The following is an 18,580-nucleotide window of genomic DNA, read 5'->3' on the forward strand; positions in this document are numbered from 1 at the left end:
TAGGACTTCAACAGTCCTCTATGATGGCTAACAAAGAATTATTCATTGGAGGGGTATAAAACTTTCTCTAGCGGCACAAACTCCTCCTTGATCGTCCTTGTGCTTACGAACCTCTGCAAATGGGCCATAGTTCCAGTCTTATCATTAGTACCCGAGTCACGAGAACCACCAAACGGCTGCTGAGCCACCACTGCACCAGTGCACTTTGTGTTCAGATACAGCATGCCAGCAGCGTGCTTCAGGGCGTTCTGAGCATGGCGTAACACGTAGGGGTCTTTCGCAAAGATACTGCCTGTCAAGGCGTATCTCGACGTTGTGTCAAGGAGCTTTAGGGTCTCCTCCCACTCATTATCTGGAAAGACGTAAATGCCAAGGATAGGACCGAAAAGCTCTTGTGTCATAATTTCATGACGAGGGTTGGTAGTCTGATAGACTGTTGGGTAGACGTAGTATCCCTTGTCCTTGGAAGCCTTGCCACCAACGACAAGTTCCAGATCCTTGTCGTTCTTGGCATCTTCGATAATCTTGTTAAGCTTATCAAAAGAAGCTTCATGAATAACCGGATTGATAAAGTTCTCGTAGTTCTCGACGTCTCCAACCTTCAGAGCAGACACTTGCTCTTGAAGGTGTTTCTTGAACTCAGGCCATACTGACTCAGCGACGTAGACTCGAGAGTTGGCTGAGCACTTCTGTCCCTGGTATTCGAAGGCTGCGCGAACTGTGTTGAGAGCAGCACTCTTGACATCTGCGGTTGGGTGAACAATTCCCCAGTTCTTGCCGCCAGTCTCTCCGACAACGCGGGGATACGAGTTGTAGATCTCATCTCCGATACCGTTGCCGATCTTCTTCTGTAATCCCTTGAAGACCTTGGTAGAGCCGATGAAGGTTAGAGCGCCGAACTCAGGTCTCTTCAGGACTGCATCAGTGACCTCATTGGGTTCACCTGGTAAGAATTGAATGACGTCTTTGGGTAGACCAGCTTCAAGAAGGATCTGGTGCAGAAGCCAACTAGCATGGATGGCTGAGTCAGAAGGCTTCCAAACAACAACATTCCCGAGTAAAGCTGCTGGCCCGACAAGCGTGGCACCAAGAGCAGTAAAGTTGAAAGGGGACACCGCATATACAAAGCCCTCCAATGGTCTATACTCCATCTTATTCCATACACCCGGCGTCTGAACCTTCGGTTGCTGAGCATATAGCTTCCACGCCTCATCGATATAATGACGGAAGAAGTCTGCCGTCTCAGCTGGGGCATCGATCTCAGCCTGCCAGATATTCTTGCCCATGCCGAGCATAGTTGCAGCGACGATATCAGAGCGATATTTACCAGTTACCAACTCAGCTGCACGAAGGAAAATGGCTGCGCGGTCTTCAAAGGGCAGAGCTTCCCAAGCCGGCTTAGCCTTAAGAGCGGCGTCGATAGCTGCGTTGACATGCTCAGGCGTGGCGGTTGCGTATTCTGCTACGACTTCTTTGTGGTTTGATGGATTTTGTTGTTTGAGAATTTGCTTGCTGGTGATCTGAGGCCGATATAAGTATATTAATATCTCTAAAAGAACAAGTATCTCACCTCGGCGCCACTGATTTGAATGGGGATCTTGACAGGGAACGAGCTTTTGAGCTTCTTAATGCTTTCTGTGAGTTGGGCTCGTTCTGGAGAGCCCTTGGCGTAGTCGAACTAGGATATCATGTAAGTATGAAGCACTTAATGCCTAAATCGACTTACCATTTTCTCATTATCGAATTTTGGTGGGTTCCATAGACTCAACTGTCGACTGGATAAAAGAGCTTTGGGCTTGTGCTGGTGAAAAGCACCAAGTCGAGCCACAGGCCGATGCTGAAAGCCAAGAGATCTGAACATGATCGGCTACTGAAATCGCAGTGAGCAAGAGATATTGTAGTAATTTGCGGTAAGAATCTGTATCCTATCTCAAAGTCAATCGCTTTATAAGTCAAGAGGCACAGAGCAGGCCAAGAGAAGTCGGGATGCCATCCCGACTACATATCTCGCTCCGACACTTCAACAGACAAGTCAGGCAACACCTGCATATGCGGGTGAATTCAGCTCGTAACCGATTCTCCACCTTCTGGAACCATTGGTACCGGCACTTATCAGCGAGATCTGCATGAGTAGAGGATCACATCCTCGTGACCTCCTCCGCATAACGGCCCGCATTTTGTGACACAGATACTCTGTTGGATCATGCAGGGTTTGCTCTCAAGGCGACAAGATAGGAATAGAAGCGTCGGCGAATCGTTCCGACCTTTATTATTCGCGTGACGTAGATTGGTGTTAGATAGTGATGGTGGCAGGACAGTGGGAGAATGTTGGACGGTGACACTGACACTTCCATGAGAATATATGAAAGTCACGGACATCCTTTGATGAGCTAGAATCCTTCCATTACCGCCTAGCCACCAATTTCACTTATTCAACATGCTTTCCAGAACCGCCATTCGTCATCAAAGGTGTTTATTGCCTCTATCCCGCCTTTACATCCAACCACAAATTAGAACTGTGACCAATGAAGCGCTGAGAACCTCTCTAAAGCCTCCTCAGGCGCGCATGATGGAGGAACCATCACCTCTATCCAAGATACCTATGGGAGTGCTCCTGCGTTCCGTCGCCTTGACAACAGTAATGGCAAATAAGTGGCTACTACGGCCGTCACTTGCATTCATCGCGCTTATCACACAGTCCAACTCAGCCATCCTCAACCCTGATAAGAACCCAGTGCTCAGTCGGATTCTACAATGGACTATCTATGACCACTTTTGCGCTGGGAACAGCATTCCAGAAGTGTCAAATACTGTCAAGTACATCAAGAAGCTTGGCTTCCATGGCATCATTCTTGGATATTCGAAAGACGTCGTGTTGGATCCCAACGTGAAGCTCCCGACCACTGGCGTTGAGGACTATCCAAAAGAGTGCTACGATACGATCGATGAATGGAAGAAGGGCAACATTGATACTCTTAACATGATTGAGGCTGGTGATCTTCTAGCTGTCAAGTAAGTACCCTACTTCAGTGCAAATGACAAGTAACTTACATAGCTCAGGGTGACTGGTGCCGGACCCATCGCCGTAGACGCTTTACGGGCTGGCAGACCTATGAATAGCTACCTCCACAAGGCTCTCGACGATATTTGTAGCGAGACCCGAAAGCGTGGGTGTCAACTCTGGATAGACGCGGAACAACAAGCTATGCAACCTACACTTGACGAGTGGACCATCACCCTGATGCGCGAACACAATCGGCACGGGAATGCTCTGGTTTACAACACCATTCAAGCGTATCTCAAAGGCGCCAGACAAAACGCGAAAAGGCATATCCAACTAGCGGCCCAAGAAGGCTGGACTGTGGGCATCAAGCTAGTTCGCGGTGCATATATCGAGAATGAGATCAGATCCCTCATTCACGATACAAAAGAGGATACGGACAATTCATACAACGATATTGCCGACATGCTAATTTCTCAAAGAGTGCCCGACGAAGCTGCCAACCTCAGCTTCCCAGACGCGGCACTCGTTCTGGCGACACATAACGCTGAGAGTGCGCAGAAGGCTCTAGGCACACACCGAAAGCGGCTTGAGGCTGGTCTTCCCACAGTGCCTATGAAGTGTGCTCAGATTATGGGCATGGCCGACGAATTGAGTTGTAAGCTGCTGCAGGATTACGAGAAGGCCGTAAAGGAGAACAGAGTCACTTCCGAGACACCAAAGATCTACAAGTGTTTACCGTGGGGCTCAGTGCAGGAATGCATCAATTATTTGTACCGACGAGCGGTGGAGAATCGTGGTGCAGTGGAGAGGACGCAGCATATGGCGCTGGCGATGAGACAGGAGCTCCAACGTAGAATACTGGGTTAAGTAAATACATAGAAATACAAATTGAAACCTGCTGGAACTTATATCGAATCATGATGAGAACTGAGTACTACTCGGTAAGTAGATCTAGGATTGGAGCTGAATTAATGTTGATCTATACAAGATCAAGTTCTACAGTGAAGAAAGCTGGACAGTCCTCGCTATGACGCCTTTTCATTCTCCAACTTAGTCAACAGTTTACTCTTAGGTTGCTCATCGGTCCATCTTGTCCTCGGAAGTTCGAAAGTCGAAGATATCCGCCCGTACGACATGCCACCCAGTTGTCCGATGGGCCGTAGCTTGTCAAACTCAATGTGACTAAAGTCTTCATTGGCAGCATCTTCCTGAACCCAAAACCTTGTAGCCTTGATGAGAACCATTCCATAGTTACTCATTCCTGGTTTATGGCTCACGAACTCTTTGATATCCACGACCTGCCCTTCAATAGAAAGTACCGACTCTCTAACGCGGGACGGCTTGACAGTCGTTGTTGCAGCTTCAGTCAAGCCAGTGATATCCCATTCTGATACTCCATATGGAGCATCAATGGAAGAAGCATTGACTGCTTCTATCATATTCTCCGAAACGGTATTAATGACACATTCTCCAGTATCCTTCAGATTCTGATACGTATCTTTAGCCGACCCAAAGCGAGATGAGAAGCTAACGATGAACATGGGCGGGTCATGATCAACGACCTGAAAATAACTAAAAGGCGCCAAGTTCTTTACTCCGCCATCCCCGGAAACAGTGCTGATGAAACCAACAGGCCGTGGTGCAATACCAGAAATTAAAAGTCGGTAGTTCTGCCCGACGGATCTGTCAGGCGAATACGGGTCGATCTCTCGGTGGATCTTGTCAGTGGGGGATTGACCAGTGCGCACACCATCCCCGTATGACCATGAGGGGTCTGGGGACTTTGTTATCTCGATGGGTTTGCTGGAGTGATCAAAGTCTGGTCTGTTGGCTATCGTTTCCTCGAAATTGGTGATTGGTTGCACTGCTGAGAATGCAGGCTTAGCTGCAGCTGCAGCTGACGAGTTCAGTCGCATTGATGTGTTTGTTATCAGGCATTTGCGTGCATGCAACGTCGATGGTCTAGATTGGAGGGTCAGATACTGTGCCTCTGAACAATATGGCCGACTCCGACATGCCTTTCTGACTGACCTGGATGCAATTGCGGCGCGAAACGGAGTCAAAACCCTGGTCATTGTGACAGTTCTGACATCAAAACGTTGACCAATTCAAGAAACAGGCCCACAGGGATCTCTTCCAGACTGAACCTGGGAGTCGACTTACACTGACGCAAATCTCAAGTGGAACAGCCGGGATTGTTATACCGATATAGGACACTAACAGTCCCCGGGTGATAAGCTTCCACTATCGGGATCTCATTCCGACCGCTCTCACTCCGCAGCCGATAACGCTCCCTCAAAGCCGGTGATAAGCTTTTTCCCACGAACGCTAGGCAAAGACCGTGCCGGAATGACATTCCAGCTAAAAGACTTAAGTCGGAACAGCACCCCGACCTCTCTCCTCAACAGACATTGTCAATTGCGCAACGATGCCTGCTACACAGAGTGGTCAATTTCGGATTATTAAGAAATGTGCTAAAGCGTGAGTTCTTTTCTGGCCCGCTGGAAGCCGATTGCTGATTGTCGTGGTTGTTGGGTAGGTGTAAGCGATGTCGGTCTATGAAGGTCAAGTGTTCGGGGGCGCAGCCTTGTCTGAGATGTGGACGGAAGAATCAGAGATGCATATACGAGGCGGAAGAGAAGAAGGTATCGGTGCCTGAGAGGTGAGTCTCATGACCTTTTTTAGTCTTGCTGTGGCTAATTCTTGGGACAGCTACCTGCGTGCCTTGGAGAGGCGACAAGATGGACTTCCATCGCCAGGGTCGTTTGGCAATGGAAGTAGGCCACGTCCAAGGCACTCTTCTGTTTCTGACTATGGTATTTCCGGTGTAGTCACACGGGACGCCTCCCTGGCCGGGGATGGAGGTGAGTTACCAGCCAACAACCTGTCATCCTTACTGACGTAGCTACTCAAGATCTTACTCTTGGAACACCTCAAGATCATGACGAGAACGACGAAACAAACGAGGCTGCCTCGCTATCCACTAATGACCTCCTCGAACCGGCCTTCCGACAAAACCCCCTCGTCGACAATGACTATGTGTTCGGCCAAGCCATGGGCCGCTACTGTAAGTGCCCTCCGTCAATCATCGGCATATACTAACGGATCTCCACAGGGTACATGGGACCCGCATCATCATGGGCTTTCTGCAGAAGAGTCCTAGCCTTAGTAGGCAAGCATCTCCCCGAAGCAAACAACGAGCCTCTACCCTGGCACCTCGACGGAGTGGCCTTCCGACTACAGTGGAGACCACTTATGCCAGATGAGCCACCGGATATTTCCAATCTACCTCCATCGGACTATGCATACTTTCTCATTCAGACTGCGAGGTTCTACCTTGGCCCGTTGGCGAGTTTGATAGACGAGGCTGAGTTTCTTCAGCATTTCAAAGAGCTCTATCAAGATGCCTCAGCGAAAGCGGCTTCGTGTAAGCTGTGGTATGCGCAATATTTACTCATGATCGCTTTCGGTAAAGCTTTCCTCGGTGGAAAGAGTACTGATGGAAGTCCACCGGGGTATCAATACGCTGCACGGGCGATGCCATTGATGCCAGAGTTAGCAGGCATTGCGCTTGATCCGGTTCTCTCTGCACAAGCACTCACTCTAGCTGCTATATACTTTCAGTCGATTGACATGCGAGTAGCAGCATATCAACATATCGGACAGGCTCTCCGGATATGTGTTCTGTCTGGATTCCACAGGCATATGCCGGAAGAAGCTGTCGGAGCGCAACACTCCAAGCGATGCCACATAATATTCTGGGTGGTTTATATGCTAGACCAAGAGTTTGCTGCACTGATTGGTGCAACCAGCGCGATTCGGGACGAGGACATAACTAATAAATTACCTTCTCAGGCGGACAGCTCATTAAGCTCACTGAGTCTGACCCTTCATGTTCAGCTTGCTCGGTTAATAGCTCGACTACTGGGGAGTGAGTGCCATCCTCATTAAATCCACCACGAAATGGCTGCTAACATTTTAAAGCGGTATACGGCGTTGGGAAAGATTACGATGGCACCCTTTTTAGCAACACACAGTCTATCCTACGCAACTTGGCTGAGCTAAATCGTGATCTGAACAACATCATCAACAATCATTTCCGAGACTCAATCAGCAAAGCGTCAAGAATTGCAACGAGACTGCTGCTCCAATATCACCATGTAAGTTTCAGAGTGCAGCGCCAAATTTGAGATTTCTGAACTGACCTTCTTTCAGTGCGTCGTACTCACGACGAGACCGCAGATAATGTGTGCCTTGCATATGCACATCGAACAGTCAAAGACACAAATGATGACCCACGGCTTATCACTATCTCCACCGGTTGCATCGCTTATACAGTCATGCGTTAGCTCAGCGCAGGCGATTTTGAAGACGCTCCGTGCCTTGGCAGATGAAGATCTCATCGGTAAGTACCATCGTCAATCAATTCAATTCTGAATCTGACTTTTTGTCGTAGAGGCATTTTTGCCTTTTCAGATTGAGTATGCATCGTCGTCAGCGTTCCTCCTCCACCTAATCCCTATAATCTGCCCATCTCTTCTTTCAGATGATTCATGGCGTGATGATGCTCGCTATGTATTTGACACTCTGATTGCGAAAGGAAGTCTCATTGCTCCTTTGCGTAAAGTAGAGCTTGAGCAGTTGGAGCAGAAGTTATCTGCTCTGACGCCGGCTAGTAATATCGCAACACCGGAAGTACCAAACCAGAGAGAAGATCATGTCGACGTCCAAGAAGAGCAAAACGGGGAACCTGACTTACAGGAACATGTCTCGGATGAGACAGGATGGGACCTCTTTGCGGCTAATGCCATGGCGGGGTTGACGCCTGGGGAGTTGCTAGATCTGGCAGAACAGCTCGATGTAGATAGTTTTCTGTATCAGCCCGAGATGTAAGAAAGCTAAAAACCATCGAAACAATTAATAAGATGCCATTGCAATTGCCATTATCTCCTCTAGGTATCTGTAGATAATCTGATGTGACCTGACGCTATCCTTGTTTAGGCCGAAGACGTTTTCAGCCCATCTGATAGGGTGCAGCTGTTCAAAGCCACAGGCTGACTCCAAGGCTCACAACCATGAGTTCAGCTGAAATCACTCAACTTGCCAGCTTCAACAACTAAAATTTGACACAAAGCCATCCAGATTTTGGCCTAGCCCCTACTCTATACTTCTTGGTATCTCAAAGACTATCCTATGGCCTACCCGCAAGTGTCAGCAGACGCACGGGTCCCTTCCCCGCCGCCCATCAGGATAGGCAAAGGCAAAGGCCAAGGTCGCCCATACGACGTCCCTCCACCACGTCCGCCAAATCAGCCATATGGGGTAATTCCAGAGGCAAGCTACAATAATCAATTTATGCCATATCCCTACGATTACAATGCCATGCCACCGCTGTCTCCACCTATACCAAAAGCTGCCCTTAGCCCGAGCCCCAAGCTACTCCAGAACCAACAGGCTGCATCTTCGTTTAGCGAGCTGTCTTATCAGTACAGACCCATTGAAGATGCATCGATCAGACTTGTTAGAATACTGCCGGAGAGGAAGACGATGATCAAGTGCGAGATTATCCATGTTTCTTTGGAACAGCCTCCTCCTTATATGGCTATCTCGTACACTTGGGGTGATACGGGTGATACCCGAAAAATTGAGATTGAAGGATGTTTGATCCCCATAGCTGTCAGTCTTCACGGCGCACTGCAAGCACTTCGAAAAAAACACTCATCCGTGCTGGTGTGGGCAGATGCTTTGTGCATCAACCAAAAGGATCGTGATGAGCGTAGTCAGCAGGTTCAACTCATGCCGTTCATCTATTCCAATGCGGATAGCGTGGCAATCTGGCTCGGCCCGGAAGAGAACGACAGCGTAAGAGCCGTTAGTTTGCTCGACGCCATCGCGACTACAGGTGAACCTTTTGGTTCCAGCACTATTTCCAAAATCTTAGCGGCTGGGACCGAAAACGGTGACCTTTTGGCGGTGGTGTCACTCTTTGGGAGGGAATATTGGAGACGATTATGGGTCGTCCAAGAAGTCTTCAATGCGAAACGAATAATGGTTTACTGTGGCTCGACTCGTCTTGAGTGGAAGAAATACCAGAGCGCTTCAGTACTATTCAGCCAACGTCGAGGAGAGCTTATCTTCAATAACAAGGACCAACTCAAGAAGCGACTGGCGACTTCACCTGACCAGTTCAGCTATGTTCAGACGCTCATTTATCAAGGGCCAGCTAGTCTACCAGACCTCAAATTCCACATGTCGGATGGCGAAGAGGCTCTTCTACAGGTGTTACGAACTTGCCGCAGGAAGCTCGCATCTGATCCTAGAGATAAGCTCTACGGAATACTTGGGGTCTTACCAGCCAGTATTCGGGAAGAGTTCCGCGCGGACTACAATCTCTCCGTGAAGGATGTGTACACTGAGATTGTCGACTTTCTTCTTAAGACGACTGAGAAGCTCGACATTATCTGCGAAGCAATCCACTTCCCTGTTCATACCAGCACCGCTAATCTTCCAACATTCGTTCCCGACTGGTCACACGTTCCACAAACGTCGGCAATGGGCTTCAAATACAACTTCGCAGCTTCTGGCTCCAGCAAAGCTACTTGCAGGTTCCGTGACGAACGCCTCAACAAACTTGAGATTTCAGGGCTCGAGATTGATGTTGTGCAGAGCAAGGGTGTCGTCGTCGGAACGCTTTGCAACTTGGGAGATTATCTCATGGCGTTCCTACACTGGAGAGCGCTACTTCTTCAGGCCATTGAAGGTCGCACTGAGCAGGAAATACAAATGGCAGAGGGATGTTTCGCGGCGACGATATGTCTCGGGCAAATCCCATCGGAATATGACCGAGGCCGATGGCAGGCAGAAATTTACCATGTCTTTGCGAATCTCTTTCGCGACCGTCTACCATACATCAGACTCGATGACAGACTGGCGTACTACTTGAAATCTCCATCCGAGGTTAAAGCTGAGATGAGGCGGCACTTTTTACAGATCCATTTTGGAGATCGTATGATGGGGAGATGTTTCTGTCTTACACAGAATCGTCGGCTTGCGATGGGATCGGGGTTCATGCTTGCGGGTGATATAATTGTTGTGCCGTTGGGTTGTTCGACGCCGATATTGTTGAGGGCTGAGGGGACGCAGGGTGAGTATAGATACGTGGGCGATATATTTGTTGATGGGTATATGTTTGGCAAAGCTGTTGATCAATGGCAGGCTGGGAAGAGGCAGTTGAAGAAGTACATACTTCACTAACATTGAGTATTTTCGCCGATGTCTATCGATCCAAAGAGTCCTCGGTATCTTGAATGGTCTGAATGGTGGGTGATGTCAGGGCGTCATGTGGTGCACCTCGGTCCGCCCATTGGTGATCGGACATAGTGCCTATGTACCCGGTCAGTGGTCATTGATTTAGCCTTCGGAAGGCCCAGCCAATTACCAGCCTAACCTAACGAGTGATCGCTAGTGAGGCATATATCTTGACGGCTATGAGAGAGAAGATGGTTACACAAGCCAAACAAGTAAAACTCCGAGCTGATACCCGCCGCAATCTTACGTTGGCCTGACGTCAGACAGATTGAGTTAGTGAGGCGAGCACTCAAACGCGCTTCGGAGCGAGGCCAAGTGACCTGTGCCTTTGGGGGGACAGAAAACGTTGGGCTGACATGCCGGGTATCTCCCACTATCCCGAGTTGGAACCTTTATGTCTCCCCCGAGGCATCCCTGTCACCGACTGAGACTCACCGGTCATGATAGAGGTGCATTAAGAGGAGCCGTAACAAGCTTATCAGAATATATACGTGAGATAGGACTGATATCACTGAGTCTTGACAGATCTCACATTTGTCCTTTCAGTGCACCGTAGTCTCTTTGTCTCTGCCTCTGAACCTTTTGGCGATAAACCCCAGTCATCGACATTTCTTATCGACCCTGGAAGTTCTTGGCATGCGGCGCATTTCCCCACATCCCAACAACCGTCAATCGGATCAGCGCCAACGCGATCTCTCATAGTGGAGTGATCATGGGCTTTATCTCGACTTCTACACAAGGCTCGCCAGACTCTGAACTTATACTAGGCGATGCGCTTTGGAGGGAAAGGGTTCCGCACATTAACGGAGAGAACTACTTCTTCTGGCCGTATCCGGTCCTGAAAAGGCTGATAACGCGGGATACAATCATCCGACAACTCCAATCCGTCAAGATAGGACTGGAGAGCGCGGAGGCATGCAGCGATCTAATCTTGGGCACCGACAAACCCCCCTTTCTTCGAGCCTTTGCAATACTGGTTCTTGTAGAACGAAGCGACGATATCCAGGGTTTCATAGATGCAGACTTGCATGACGAAAGATTTCCTCTCGTACAAGGATCGGAGTATCATCTTACGGCCCAGATCTGCATGGCAAACCTGGGGTGGTCTTATATGCAGAGAGACTATTTCAACATTAATCAACTGCGAATGTCGCCGGGGTTCTTTGCACTGGGAGAAGATTACGAGGCTCGGCACTATGATATGCCCAAAGGACAGATGCTCCCCTGGGTGTTATGTAGAGACAGCTATGGAGTACACGAAGAGACACTGTCAGGGGGATGCGGGCAGGTCGTCAAGTACAAGATTGATACCAACTCACATGGGTTTACCCCGTTACTGGAGAAGGTGAGTTTGGCTTTCAATCCTCGCTAATTTACGAGACTCTAATATCCATACCGCATAGCATGGCTTTTATGTTAGCTTCGTTGCCGTCAAGTCTTTGAAAACTGCAAGCCGGGAGAAAGACAGGTCGAGCAAAGAATTGGAAATGCTCAAACGATTCAGCGGTCTTAGTCACCCGAATATTATCGCGCTTTTGGCTACATACACTCTCCAAAGGCGATTTCACTTCGTCTTTCCAGCCGCCGAGTACGACCTTCTCATGTATTGGAAAATCCACCCTGGTCCACTAGTAAACCCGGCTTCTGCCAATACCGAAGGTCTTTTATGGCTGTCGGAACAAATTCGAAACGTCGTCGGGGCTCTTGCGCATATCCATGAAGGCAGAAAGGCTCACATGGACACGGAGACAATGTTCGGCAGACATGGCGATATAAAACCAGCCAATATTCTTTGGTTCAGATCACGGAAAGAGAAGCGAGGCGTGTTTGTGATATCGGATTTTGGCATTGCGGATGTCCACCAGAAAGAAACTAGATCTATTATTCCTGCAGCCGATTTGCCTGTCACACCCAGATATCGAGCACCCGAGTGCGATATTCGTGATGGTCGGATATCCAGAGCATACGATGTCTGGAGTCTAGGCTGTCTATTACTTGAAATGATCTGTTGGATCTTTGGGGGGAATGACCTGAGGGAACGATTCAAGGATATCCTGGTTTCGCCTTATATAACTGGGGTCATGACCGACATATACTTCGATTTTAAATGGCTTGGCCCTGGAGAGGGCTACAGGCTTGGGGTAAAAGAACAAATCGTCAAGGTAAGTATCCCAAGATAGAAACTTGCTACAACCTCTTTCTGACACTATTGGCAGTGGATCGGTTCTTTGCATAGGAAGCGGGGTTGCAGCGCCTACGTTCATGCTCTGCTCAATATAATACATCAAGATATGCTGGCCGTTGACCAGAGTAGGAGGAAAAGCATGGCCGAATTATTTGAGAGTTTTGGCGAGATGCACCAGCGCGTCCTTGATAACATTGACTATATTAAAACTCCGGAACTGAGGGAAATAAGCTTGGAGGCAAGATACATGGATGGAGTGCATCTGAATAATAAGATAGAAAGCATTCTTGAGGCTCGGGTCGAGAAAAGAAATCGGCTGAACGAGGCCTCTGGCTGAAAGGTATGTAGCTCGTGATAGCGATTCTGGGGCCAGACCTATCAGGGCAGGGTTAACTCCAAATAGCATAATGATCGATAGTGTTGTCGGGAAAAATGATAGCGTTTTTAACTAGATAGTTTAGAATACCTTAGCCTACCTAATCTTAGTTCTTTGTTGCTCAGTGTAGCCAAGTGAAGTTAGCAGCGACGACTTCAAACAAGGCTCAGATATGTCTGGTTAGTCTCGACCGATCTATCACCCATACCACCGGAATTGCGGCAAGGGATAGAAATATTTAACTATGCAGTCTGCTACGACTCGATGGTGGTTTTCTCCTCTGCTCCCCCTTTTGCGAAAACTGGACCGGTTAGTATTGAAAAAATGAGGTTCTCACAATCTTTCGTGGCTTTGGCAATGGCCTTGTTAGGTGCTCAGGCCCTGACTATGAACTCTGATTCTTGCTTAAATGGTATGTCGTGTTTTATAATCAATACCTGTAAATCAACAACTGACTCTTGAACTAGCCGTTACCGCAGTTTCAAGTAAAACATATGTACCCGACTGCAAGGCTTATCTATATACCACCGCGACACCCAAGAAAGTGTAGGGCTAACGAATTCTGTCTACGTAGTGTCACAACAGCTAATGATAAAATACCAGGACTATCTATAGGACAAAGACTGTAACAAGCATACCGACAGTCAGGAAATCCGTAACGGCAATCAACACCCAGCTTGTCACGGCCACAAGAACCAACTCTGTCGTGCAGATTGTTACGATCGATGTCACTACAACTGTGACAATGGATGGTACCAAGACAGTTATTCAGCAGACCACAAAGACAATCATAACGACTGCCCAGAATGTCAGCCCACCATTCAAGAAGCGAGCAGCTAATGCCCCTGTCATCCCTTCTTACGCCAGCAGTGCGTGCAGAAACTCGGCTACGTACTCGTCTGCATGTTCGCGTGTTGGTGTCACCAGTAAGACTATTACCCTTCCCCAAACGACGATTGCTTCAGTCATTCATAAGATTATTATTGCACGGAGGACTACGATCAAGACAGCTATCGCCACCGCCTACGCCACCAAAATAGCCAAGACAGAGATTGTTCAGCAGACTTATTCCACCGAGAAGATCAGTAAAGTTGTTGGGACAGAAGTAAAGGATAACATCATTGCCACCGAGACCAAGACCGAGATCAGCACCAAGACTGAGGCAGCTGATCCACTGCAAACGATTCTCCTCATCGCACACGACAGCGGTGATCCTGACCTCGCCTCCCTCGGGGGTGTTGGTTTCGTCCATCTAGAGAACCAAATCGGCACTGGGAAATACTTCCTCAACTTCACAGCTGACGTTGACACCGATCTAACCTTCACACTCAACCAACGCACAGGAGAATTTAAAGTCGTCAACGGACCCGGAAGTTCGAACGGAAAGGCCGCTTAGTCCAACGTCAACGGAAACTCGAACAAGTACGTGCGCTTCATGTCGGCAGAGGAAGCGACATCGAGCGCGGCCAACTCTTTGGTCTGTAAGATCATCCCAGCGACTTCGTACCCTCTGGGCCTTCAGTGCTTGTGGGGTGATGATCAGATTGCTGAGTTTTGGACGTGCTCTTCACGACTGGTGCTTGTGCAGGCGGGAGTGGATTTCACGAGTGAGTGTACGGGTGCTTCTACCTCTTATAACATTGACATAGAGGTCCGTTTGGCTTAGGTGGGACTTATTAAATTCATAGGTATATCAAGAATTAAACCTTTACGTCACTAGAGCTTATTAGACCGCAAATAAATCGATACTCAAGTACCGTCGGTCCTTCTGTATGCCGGTACGGCCTCTTCCACAGGTGGCCTGATCCACGATTCATCATGTTGTATCTCAGCCTCAGTCTCTGTCGCCCTACTACTTCCACCCTCCGTCGCCTCAAGTCGTACTCGATCATCACTGGGTCTTAGTATCAACAAATCCGCCTCCCCACCCACATCAAACCTGACTCCCGCAATCTCACCCTGAATCCACCATGCAATTCCATGCGTAACCATGATATTATATGTACAAAATGAGTGCGTAAACCCCGCCTGTGCAAAACTCCATTCTTGCGGAAATCCTGTATTCTTTAGACCTATCCGCAGGCCTGACAATTCTCCGACATCGATAGGCTCCCATTGTCGTGTGAAGGGTATTCGAAGATTCATCTTGAGTTTGTTGAGAGCTTGGACAACCCCAAGGTCAACTTCTGTTCTTCGTCCTCCAAAGCTTCCGTTGAGTGATGTTTCTGTGACTATCCAAATGTGTACAGTTGTAAGTTTGACCTCTTGTACAACATCTTGAATTGCAGGGCTTGTCTTTTGCCAGTTTGGTGCCACAAGAAACTTGATCGGTATAGGCGTTGGGTTGTCAAGTTGGATGATCCTTGGGACGTCAACATAAACGTCAAATGCTAGGTCAGGGTCTGATGAAAAGAAGTGCTTCCTGATCCTTTGTAGCGAAGACAATCTCACATTTTCAGATCCTGGCACAAGCGTCTGACTTGAGGCTTTTCGTGGATAGCGAATTCGTCTGGATCCGAAGTTTGCGATAGGAGCATCTTGCGTCAGTTGTATGATCTTAAAAGGACATATAGCCTCGAAGACTTCGGTTCTTCCATGAACTTCAGCTGTAAGTTTGGCTTCGATGATATACTGGATGCACGCCGACTCTCTCCTTTCTCCTCCGTCGCCGAGGATATAGGACGGAGGCAGTTCGTGGTCTGTAGTATCCGGAGGAACAAAGCTTAAGGTTTGTCTGACATTGTTGACTTTTGGGTCGGTATATAGCGGAACAGGTATACTAAATGTCCACTCCTTATGAACCCCGTTCTCGATATGCAAAGGCCCCCTAAATATGGTCTGGCAATGGTCAAGTAGCGTTACCCCCCATGTATAATCACCTTTTCTATCCTTGACCTGTTGGCTTGCTTTCGATGTTCCGATCATGGATACAGTGAGTGATGAGTCTGGGCTCACGATATGCGATTTTCGATATACCAGTCCTGTGATGTTATCACCAGGAAGATATGTATCACCGTCGAGGTGAATCCCCAAGTCGGGGCCAGATTTCGGTAGTTTTCCAAGACATGACATTTTTAGTTGTATTATGGCTATAGCTAATACAAACGAAACTGAGGCAATCTCCCTCTTATTTATGCCATCGGTATTTGCTTCTGCACAATATTAGTTCCCAGCCTGGCCGGAATTATTGACTGTGCCGCAAATCTAAGTAAGTCGCGAATATGAGGCCAAGGTTGAGAAATGCAAGATAGCCAATCACTGGACTCCAGATTGTGGCTCTGCAAAAGGCATGACCCTTCTTGCGAGGGAGAAACCAATAAAGACTTGGCTTGGCTTTGGTTATCGTAAGTTGAGTCATCGTCACCTGATATAGATGTTCCGGTTTCGGTCAATTGCGCGAGGTGCGAGGCAGATGCGATTGAATTCTTGTAATTGTTTGTGATTTCAAAATACAATTGAACTATTTGCGGCAAGACCTTGACTGCATGTTTTTGTTATTGAGTTCGAGGTCGGCGACTTCCACTAACATATCGCATAGGCACAGATTTGGTCCCCTGTTAGTGATCTGTGTGTAATGCCAAGAACAGGCCTACCCAGACACTTTAGACCAGGTCAAAAAGGTCGCTAACATTTTCACGGGAACTTCTGGCGTTTGACTTGCACAGGTTATTCAGGGTACCTGGCCTAGGGTCGCTGTATCTGATCTGCCTATTTGCCCTATTCCCATTTACATACTGTTACTCCTGTCATACGACACATTTACCGACATTGTTTTTCTGATATGGGGTGATAGTGCTGGACTAGCTGGTCCACCAGCTGGCCCAGCATTGTCCTGACCATTCATAGTACCACGATGTTCCTTGAGAATACTCTTGTCACTCTGGTTGTCAGAGTTATGATCTGGGTGAGCCTCAGTCTCAATCAAAGCACTCCATTGACCAGCCTTGTTCTTGGGAACGAACATGATGTTGTTCATGTTCTTCAAACGATGCGAGTTCTCGCTTGACTTGGCTGATGAAGGAAAGACCTTGCGAAGCATGGGTCGAAGGGTAGGTATACAAGCAGCCATGATAATGAGTGCATTCTCAGCGCAGGCAGTGAAGAGAAGTTCACCGACGTCGTAGGTAGGATCGGTGCTTGTTGCGTTGGCTTTGAGCTTTGTGCATTTAATAACTGCGATAGCTCCGGCGCTAGAGTAGTTAGTAAGAGACGATGATGATAGGGGACGAGAACGTACAAGACACCAAGACTCATGGCGAAAGCTACACCGAACTTTTCCTTGTTCTTCATGTTCAAGTTCCAGAGCATAGCCCAAGGAAGAAGCGCGAGGATGAAATCGGTCACGGCAGAGTAAGCTTGATGATGTTAGTATTAGACAAAACCATGCGTGTGGAGCAGACTTACCGCCGATGAAGTACAAAACTCCAAGGTAGGAATTAGGATGCCAACACTTGCTCACGATAGCCGGGTTCCATGTTGTTCGGGGATCTTCGCAGTGCACAAAGACAATGATAGAGATGAGGATGTGAAGTGTAAGCATAGTGACGACGATGAACCAGAGGAACCGATGGATGAATCGCTGTGCGGCTAGTCGCATGAGGCTGATCGAGAAGGATGTCTTGCCCAAGGCACACGACATGACCACAAAGGGCTGTGAGACTTGGCCGAGCAATGCGACCGGGACGGCATCTTGGGGAGCAAAGGTGAGAACCCATTCGACGTGTCGACCGAGACCTTTCTGAACGGCAGCTTCGATGATGGCGCCATAGCAGATGAGAAGAACCTGTTGCAACCCATATTTGTCAGTAAGTGGGATGTCGAGGAATTTTGGCTTCTTACCAGAGAGATAACAATGACCCAGTCATCAAGACCAAAGACCTTTCGCACAAACAATCTCGTGTACACTCTAAGTCCAACAAAAAGAATGGGAAAGATCACAGAGAGCCACGTAACAGTCCGAATCATCGGGCCACGCGTCTCGGCGAGATACTCAGGAGAAGGCGTAGCAGCAGCCATATTAGCATCGATAACCAACAAGTTTGTCTCACTCTGCCTTAACAGGCACATTCATGCGTCTTATATGTATTCAAGGACAAACCCTGACACACAAATACGAAAATAACCAAACCGGCAGGCAAACAAATTCTCTCATAACATAGCCTCGTTCTCTCAGGCATCTGTCACATCTCAAAGAAACTGGGCGAAGGATTTCAAGTATCACAAAGAAAGAAAAAGAAGGAAGGATATTTCATCGTGGGGAAAGGATTGGCCTCGGGAGAGACCGAAGCCGTTGGACTGTTGGACTCGAAACAACGGCAGAAAAAAAGCAACGTTGAAAACGGGGCTGCAAAATCGCCCGAGTAGCGAATCCAATCGAGAGCATGAGAATATCCCGACTGTGAGAGGAGAGAAAACAATGGGGACGATCGATGCCATCACAATCATACGCTGAGCGAGCCACAACGGAGACGATCTGCAGATCCAATCACGGGGGGGAAGATGTTTGCTCGCTTTTGCATAATATGTCAAATATCAGTTGTTACAACAGGGTCGCAAACCAGAATTAGAGCATGGGGGTCGCTTATTGTTATCTCCGTATTACTGCCAATCCCGGTGAAGTGTTGGGGCTCGCGAATCTGATAGATCAGATGCTGTGCCATACTCCTGCATAATTGGCTCGCCGCAGAGAGTGAGTTTGGCTTACCGG

General features: G+C 48.3%; 9 protein-coding genes across 10 annotated transcripts; 5 read left to right on the top strand and 4 right to left on the bottom strand.

The window, feature by feature from the left end:
- Positions 1 to 38: 38 nt before the first annotated feature.
- FVEG_03747 (1-pyrroline-5-carboxylate dehydrogenase) lies at positions 39 to 1,861 on the bottom strand (the record flags this gene model as incomplete). Its single annotated transcript, XM_018891369.1, has 3 exons — positions 39 to 1,520; positions 1,571 to 1,678; positions 1,727 to 1,861. The coding sequence occupies 3 exons, from the start codon at positions 1,859 to 1,861 to the stop codon at positions 39 to 41; spliced, it is 1,725 nt and encodes a 574-aa protein (XP_018747871.1).
- A 576-nt stretch (positions 1,862 to 2,437) lies between these two features.
- Positions 2,438 to 3,871, top strand: FVEG_03746 (hypothetical protein; the record flags this gene model as incomplete). The annotated part of the gene is made up of 2 exons (XM_018891368.1): positions 2,438 to 3,012; positions 3,061 to 3,871. The coding sequence occupies 2 exons, from the start codon at positions 2,438 to 2,440 to the stop codon at positions 3,869 to 3,871; spliced, it is 1,386 nt and encodes a 461-aa protein (XP_018747870.1).
- Positions 3,872 to 3,921: 50 nt separating this feature from the next.
- On the bottom strand, positions 3,922 to 5,161 carry FVEG_03745 (hypothetical protein). 2 transcript variants are annotated; one of them, XM_018891366.1, is made up of 2 exons: positions 5,036 to 5,161; positions 3,922 to 4,966 (listed from the first exon to the last, which is right to left on the bottom strand). In XM_018891366.1, exons 1-2 carry the CDS (start codon positions 5,077 to 5,079, stop codon positions 4,030 to 4,032), a joined length of 981 nt encoding a protein of 326 aa, XP_018747868.1. In that variant the 5' UTR covers positions 5,080 to 5,161; the 3' UTR covers positions 3,922 to 4,029. The 2 variants fall into 2 exon arrangements, with proteins under 2 accessions (XP_018747868.1, XP_018747869.1); XM_018891367.1 differs by having other exon boundaries at positions 5,023 to 5,161.
- Positions 5,162 to 5,378: 217 nt separating this feature from the next.
- On the top strand, positions 5,379 to 7,947 carry FVEG_03744 (hypothetical protein). The gene is made up of 8 exons (XM_018891365.1): positions 5,379 to 5,485; positions 5,544 to 5,666; positions 5,717 to 5,868; positions 5,919 to 6,071; positions 6,120 to 6,935; positions 6,989 to 7,164; positions 7,220 to 7,409; positions 7,461 to 7,947. Exons 1-8 carry the CDS (start codon positions 5,433 to 5,435, stop codon positions 7,895 to 7,897), a joined length of 2,100 nt encoding a protein of 699 aa, XP_018747867.1. The 5' UTR covers positions 5,379 to 5,432; the 3' UTR covers positions 7,898 to 7,947.
- A 250-nt stretch (positions 7,948 to 8,197) lies between these two features.
- Positions 8,198 to 10,276, top strand: FVEG_15328 (hypothetical protein; the record flags this gene model as incomplete). Its single annotated transcript, XM_018904450.1, has 1 exon — positions 8,198 to 10,276. One exon carries the CDS (start codon positions 8,198 to 8,200, stop codon positions 10,256 to 10,258), a length of 2,061 nt encoding a protein of 686 aa, XP_018747866.1. The 3' UTR covers positions 10,259 to 10,276.
- A 693-nt stretch (positions 10,277 to 10,969) lies between these two features.
- FVEG_03743 (CMGC protein kinase) lies at positions 10,970 to 12,998 on the top strand. Its single transcript, XM_018891364.1, has 3 exons — positions 10,970 to 11,657; positions 11,716 to 12,474; positions 12,529 to 12,998. The coding sequence occupies exons 1-3, from the start codon at positions 11,025 to 11,027 to the stop codon at positions 12,832 to 12,834; spliced, it is 1,698 nt and encodes a 565-aa protein (XP_018747865.1). The 5' UTR covers positions 10,970 to 11,024; the 3' UTR covers positions 12,835 to 12,998.
- Positions 12,999 to 13,197: 199 nt separating this feature from the next.
- Positions 13,198 to 14,269, top strand: FVEG_03742 (hypothetical protein; the record flags this gene model as incomplete). The annotated part of the gene is made up of 3 exons (XM_018891363.1): positions 13,198 to 13,285; positions 13,341 to 13,419; positions 13,477 to 14,269. 3 exons carry the CDS (start codon positions 13,198 to 13,200, stop codon positions 14,267 to 14,269), a joined length of 960 nt encoding a protein of 319 aa, XP_018747864.1.
- Positions 14,270 to 14,541: 272 nt separating this feature from the next.
- FVEG_15327 (hypothetical protein) lies at positions 14,542 to 15,945 on the bottom strand (the record flags this gene model as incomplete). The annotated part of the gene is made up of 1 exon (XM_018904449.1): positions 14,542 to 15,945. One exon carries the CDS (start codon positions 15,943 to 15,945, stop codon positions 14,623 to 14,625), a length of 1,323 nt encoding a protein of 440 aa, XP_018747863.1. The 3' UTR covers positions 14,542 to 14,622.
- A 555-nt stretch (positions 15,946 to 16,500) lies between these two features.
- FVEG_03741 (hypothetical protein) lies at positions 16,501 to 18,102 on the bottom strand. Its single transcript, XM_018891362.1, has 4 exons — positions 17,713 to 18,102; positions 17,278 to 17,656; positions 17,111 to 17,228; positions 16,501 to 17,063 (listed from the first exon to the last, which is right to left on the bottom strand). The coding sequence occupies exons 1-4, from the start codon at positions 17,938 to 17,940 to the stop codon at positions 16,601 to 16,603; spliced, it is 1,188 nt and encodes a 395-aa protein (XP_018747862.1). The 5' UTR covers positions 17,941 to 18,102; the 3' UTR covers positions 16,501 to 16,600.
- Between the last annotated feature and the right edge of the window lie 478 nt (positions 18,103 to 18,580).

This window comes from Fusarium verticillioides, chromosome 2, assembly GCF_000149555.1.
Source record: "Fusarium verticillioides 7600 chromosome 2, whole genome shotgun sequence".
Classification (NCBI taxonomy): domain Eukaryota; kingdom Fungi; phylum Ascomycota; class Sordariomycetes; order Hypocreales; family Nectriaceae; genus Fusarium; species Fusarium verticillioides.

What these genes read in the sequence shown, in the direction of transcription:
- FVEG_03745 (XM_018891366.1), bottom strand. Translation starts at nt 5,079, where the DNA reads ATGACCAGGGTTTTGACTCCGTTTCGCGCCGCAATTGCATCCAG. An exon ending in CGCGCCGCAATTGCATCCAG is followed by an intron (nt 4,967 to 5,035) that starts GTCAGTCAGAAA and finishes CCTCCAATCTAG; the next exon opens with ACCATCGACGTTGCATGCAC.
- FVEG_03744 (XM_018891365.1), top strand. Translation starts at nt 5,433, where the DNA reads ATGCCTGCTACACAGAGTGGTCAATTTCGGATTATTAAGAAATGTGCT. An exon ending in AAGGTATCGGTGCCTGAGAG is followed by an intron (nt 5,667 to 5,716) that starts GTGAGTCTCATG and finishes TTCTTGGGACAG; the next exon opens with CTACCTGCGTGCCTTGGAGA. An exon ending in CTCCCTGGCCGGGGATGGAG is followed by an intron (nt 5,869 to 5,918) that starts GTGAGTTACCAG and finishes TAGCTACTCAAG; the next exon opens with ATCTTACTCTTGGAACACCT.
- FVEG_03743 (XM_018891364.1), top strand. Translation starts at nt 11,025, where the DNA reads ATGGGCTTTATCTCGACTTCTACACAAGGCTCGCCAGACTCTGAACTT. An exon ending in TTACCCCGTTACTGGAGAAG is followed by an intron (nt 11,658 to 11,715) that starts GTGAGTTTGGCT and finishes CATACCGCATAG; the next exon opens with CATGGCTTTTATGTTAGCTT. An exon ending in TAAAAGAACAAATCGTCAAG is followed by an intron (nt 12,475 to 12,528) that starts GTAAGTATCCCA and finishes CACTATTGGCAG; the next exon opens with TGGATCGGTTCTTTGCATAG.
- FVEG_03741 (XM_018891362.1), bottom strand. Translation starts at nt 17,940, where the DNA reads ATGTGCCTGTTAAGGCAGAGTGAGACAAACTTGTTGGTTATCGATGCT. An exon ending in AGTTTTGTACTTCATCGGCG is followed by an intron (nt 17,229 to 17,277) that starts GTAAGTCTGCTC and finishes AACATCATCAAG; the next exon opens with CTTACTCTGCCGTGACCGAT. An exon ending in GCCATGAGTCTTGGTGTCTT is followed by an intron (nt 17,064 to 17,110) that starts GTACGTTCTCGT and finishes TAACTACTCTAG; the next exon opens with CGCCGGAGCTATCGCAGTTA.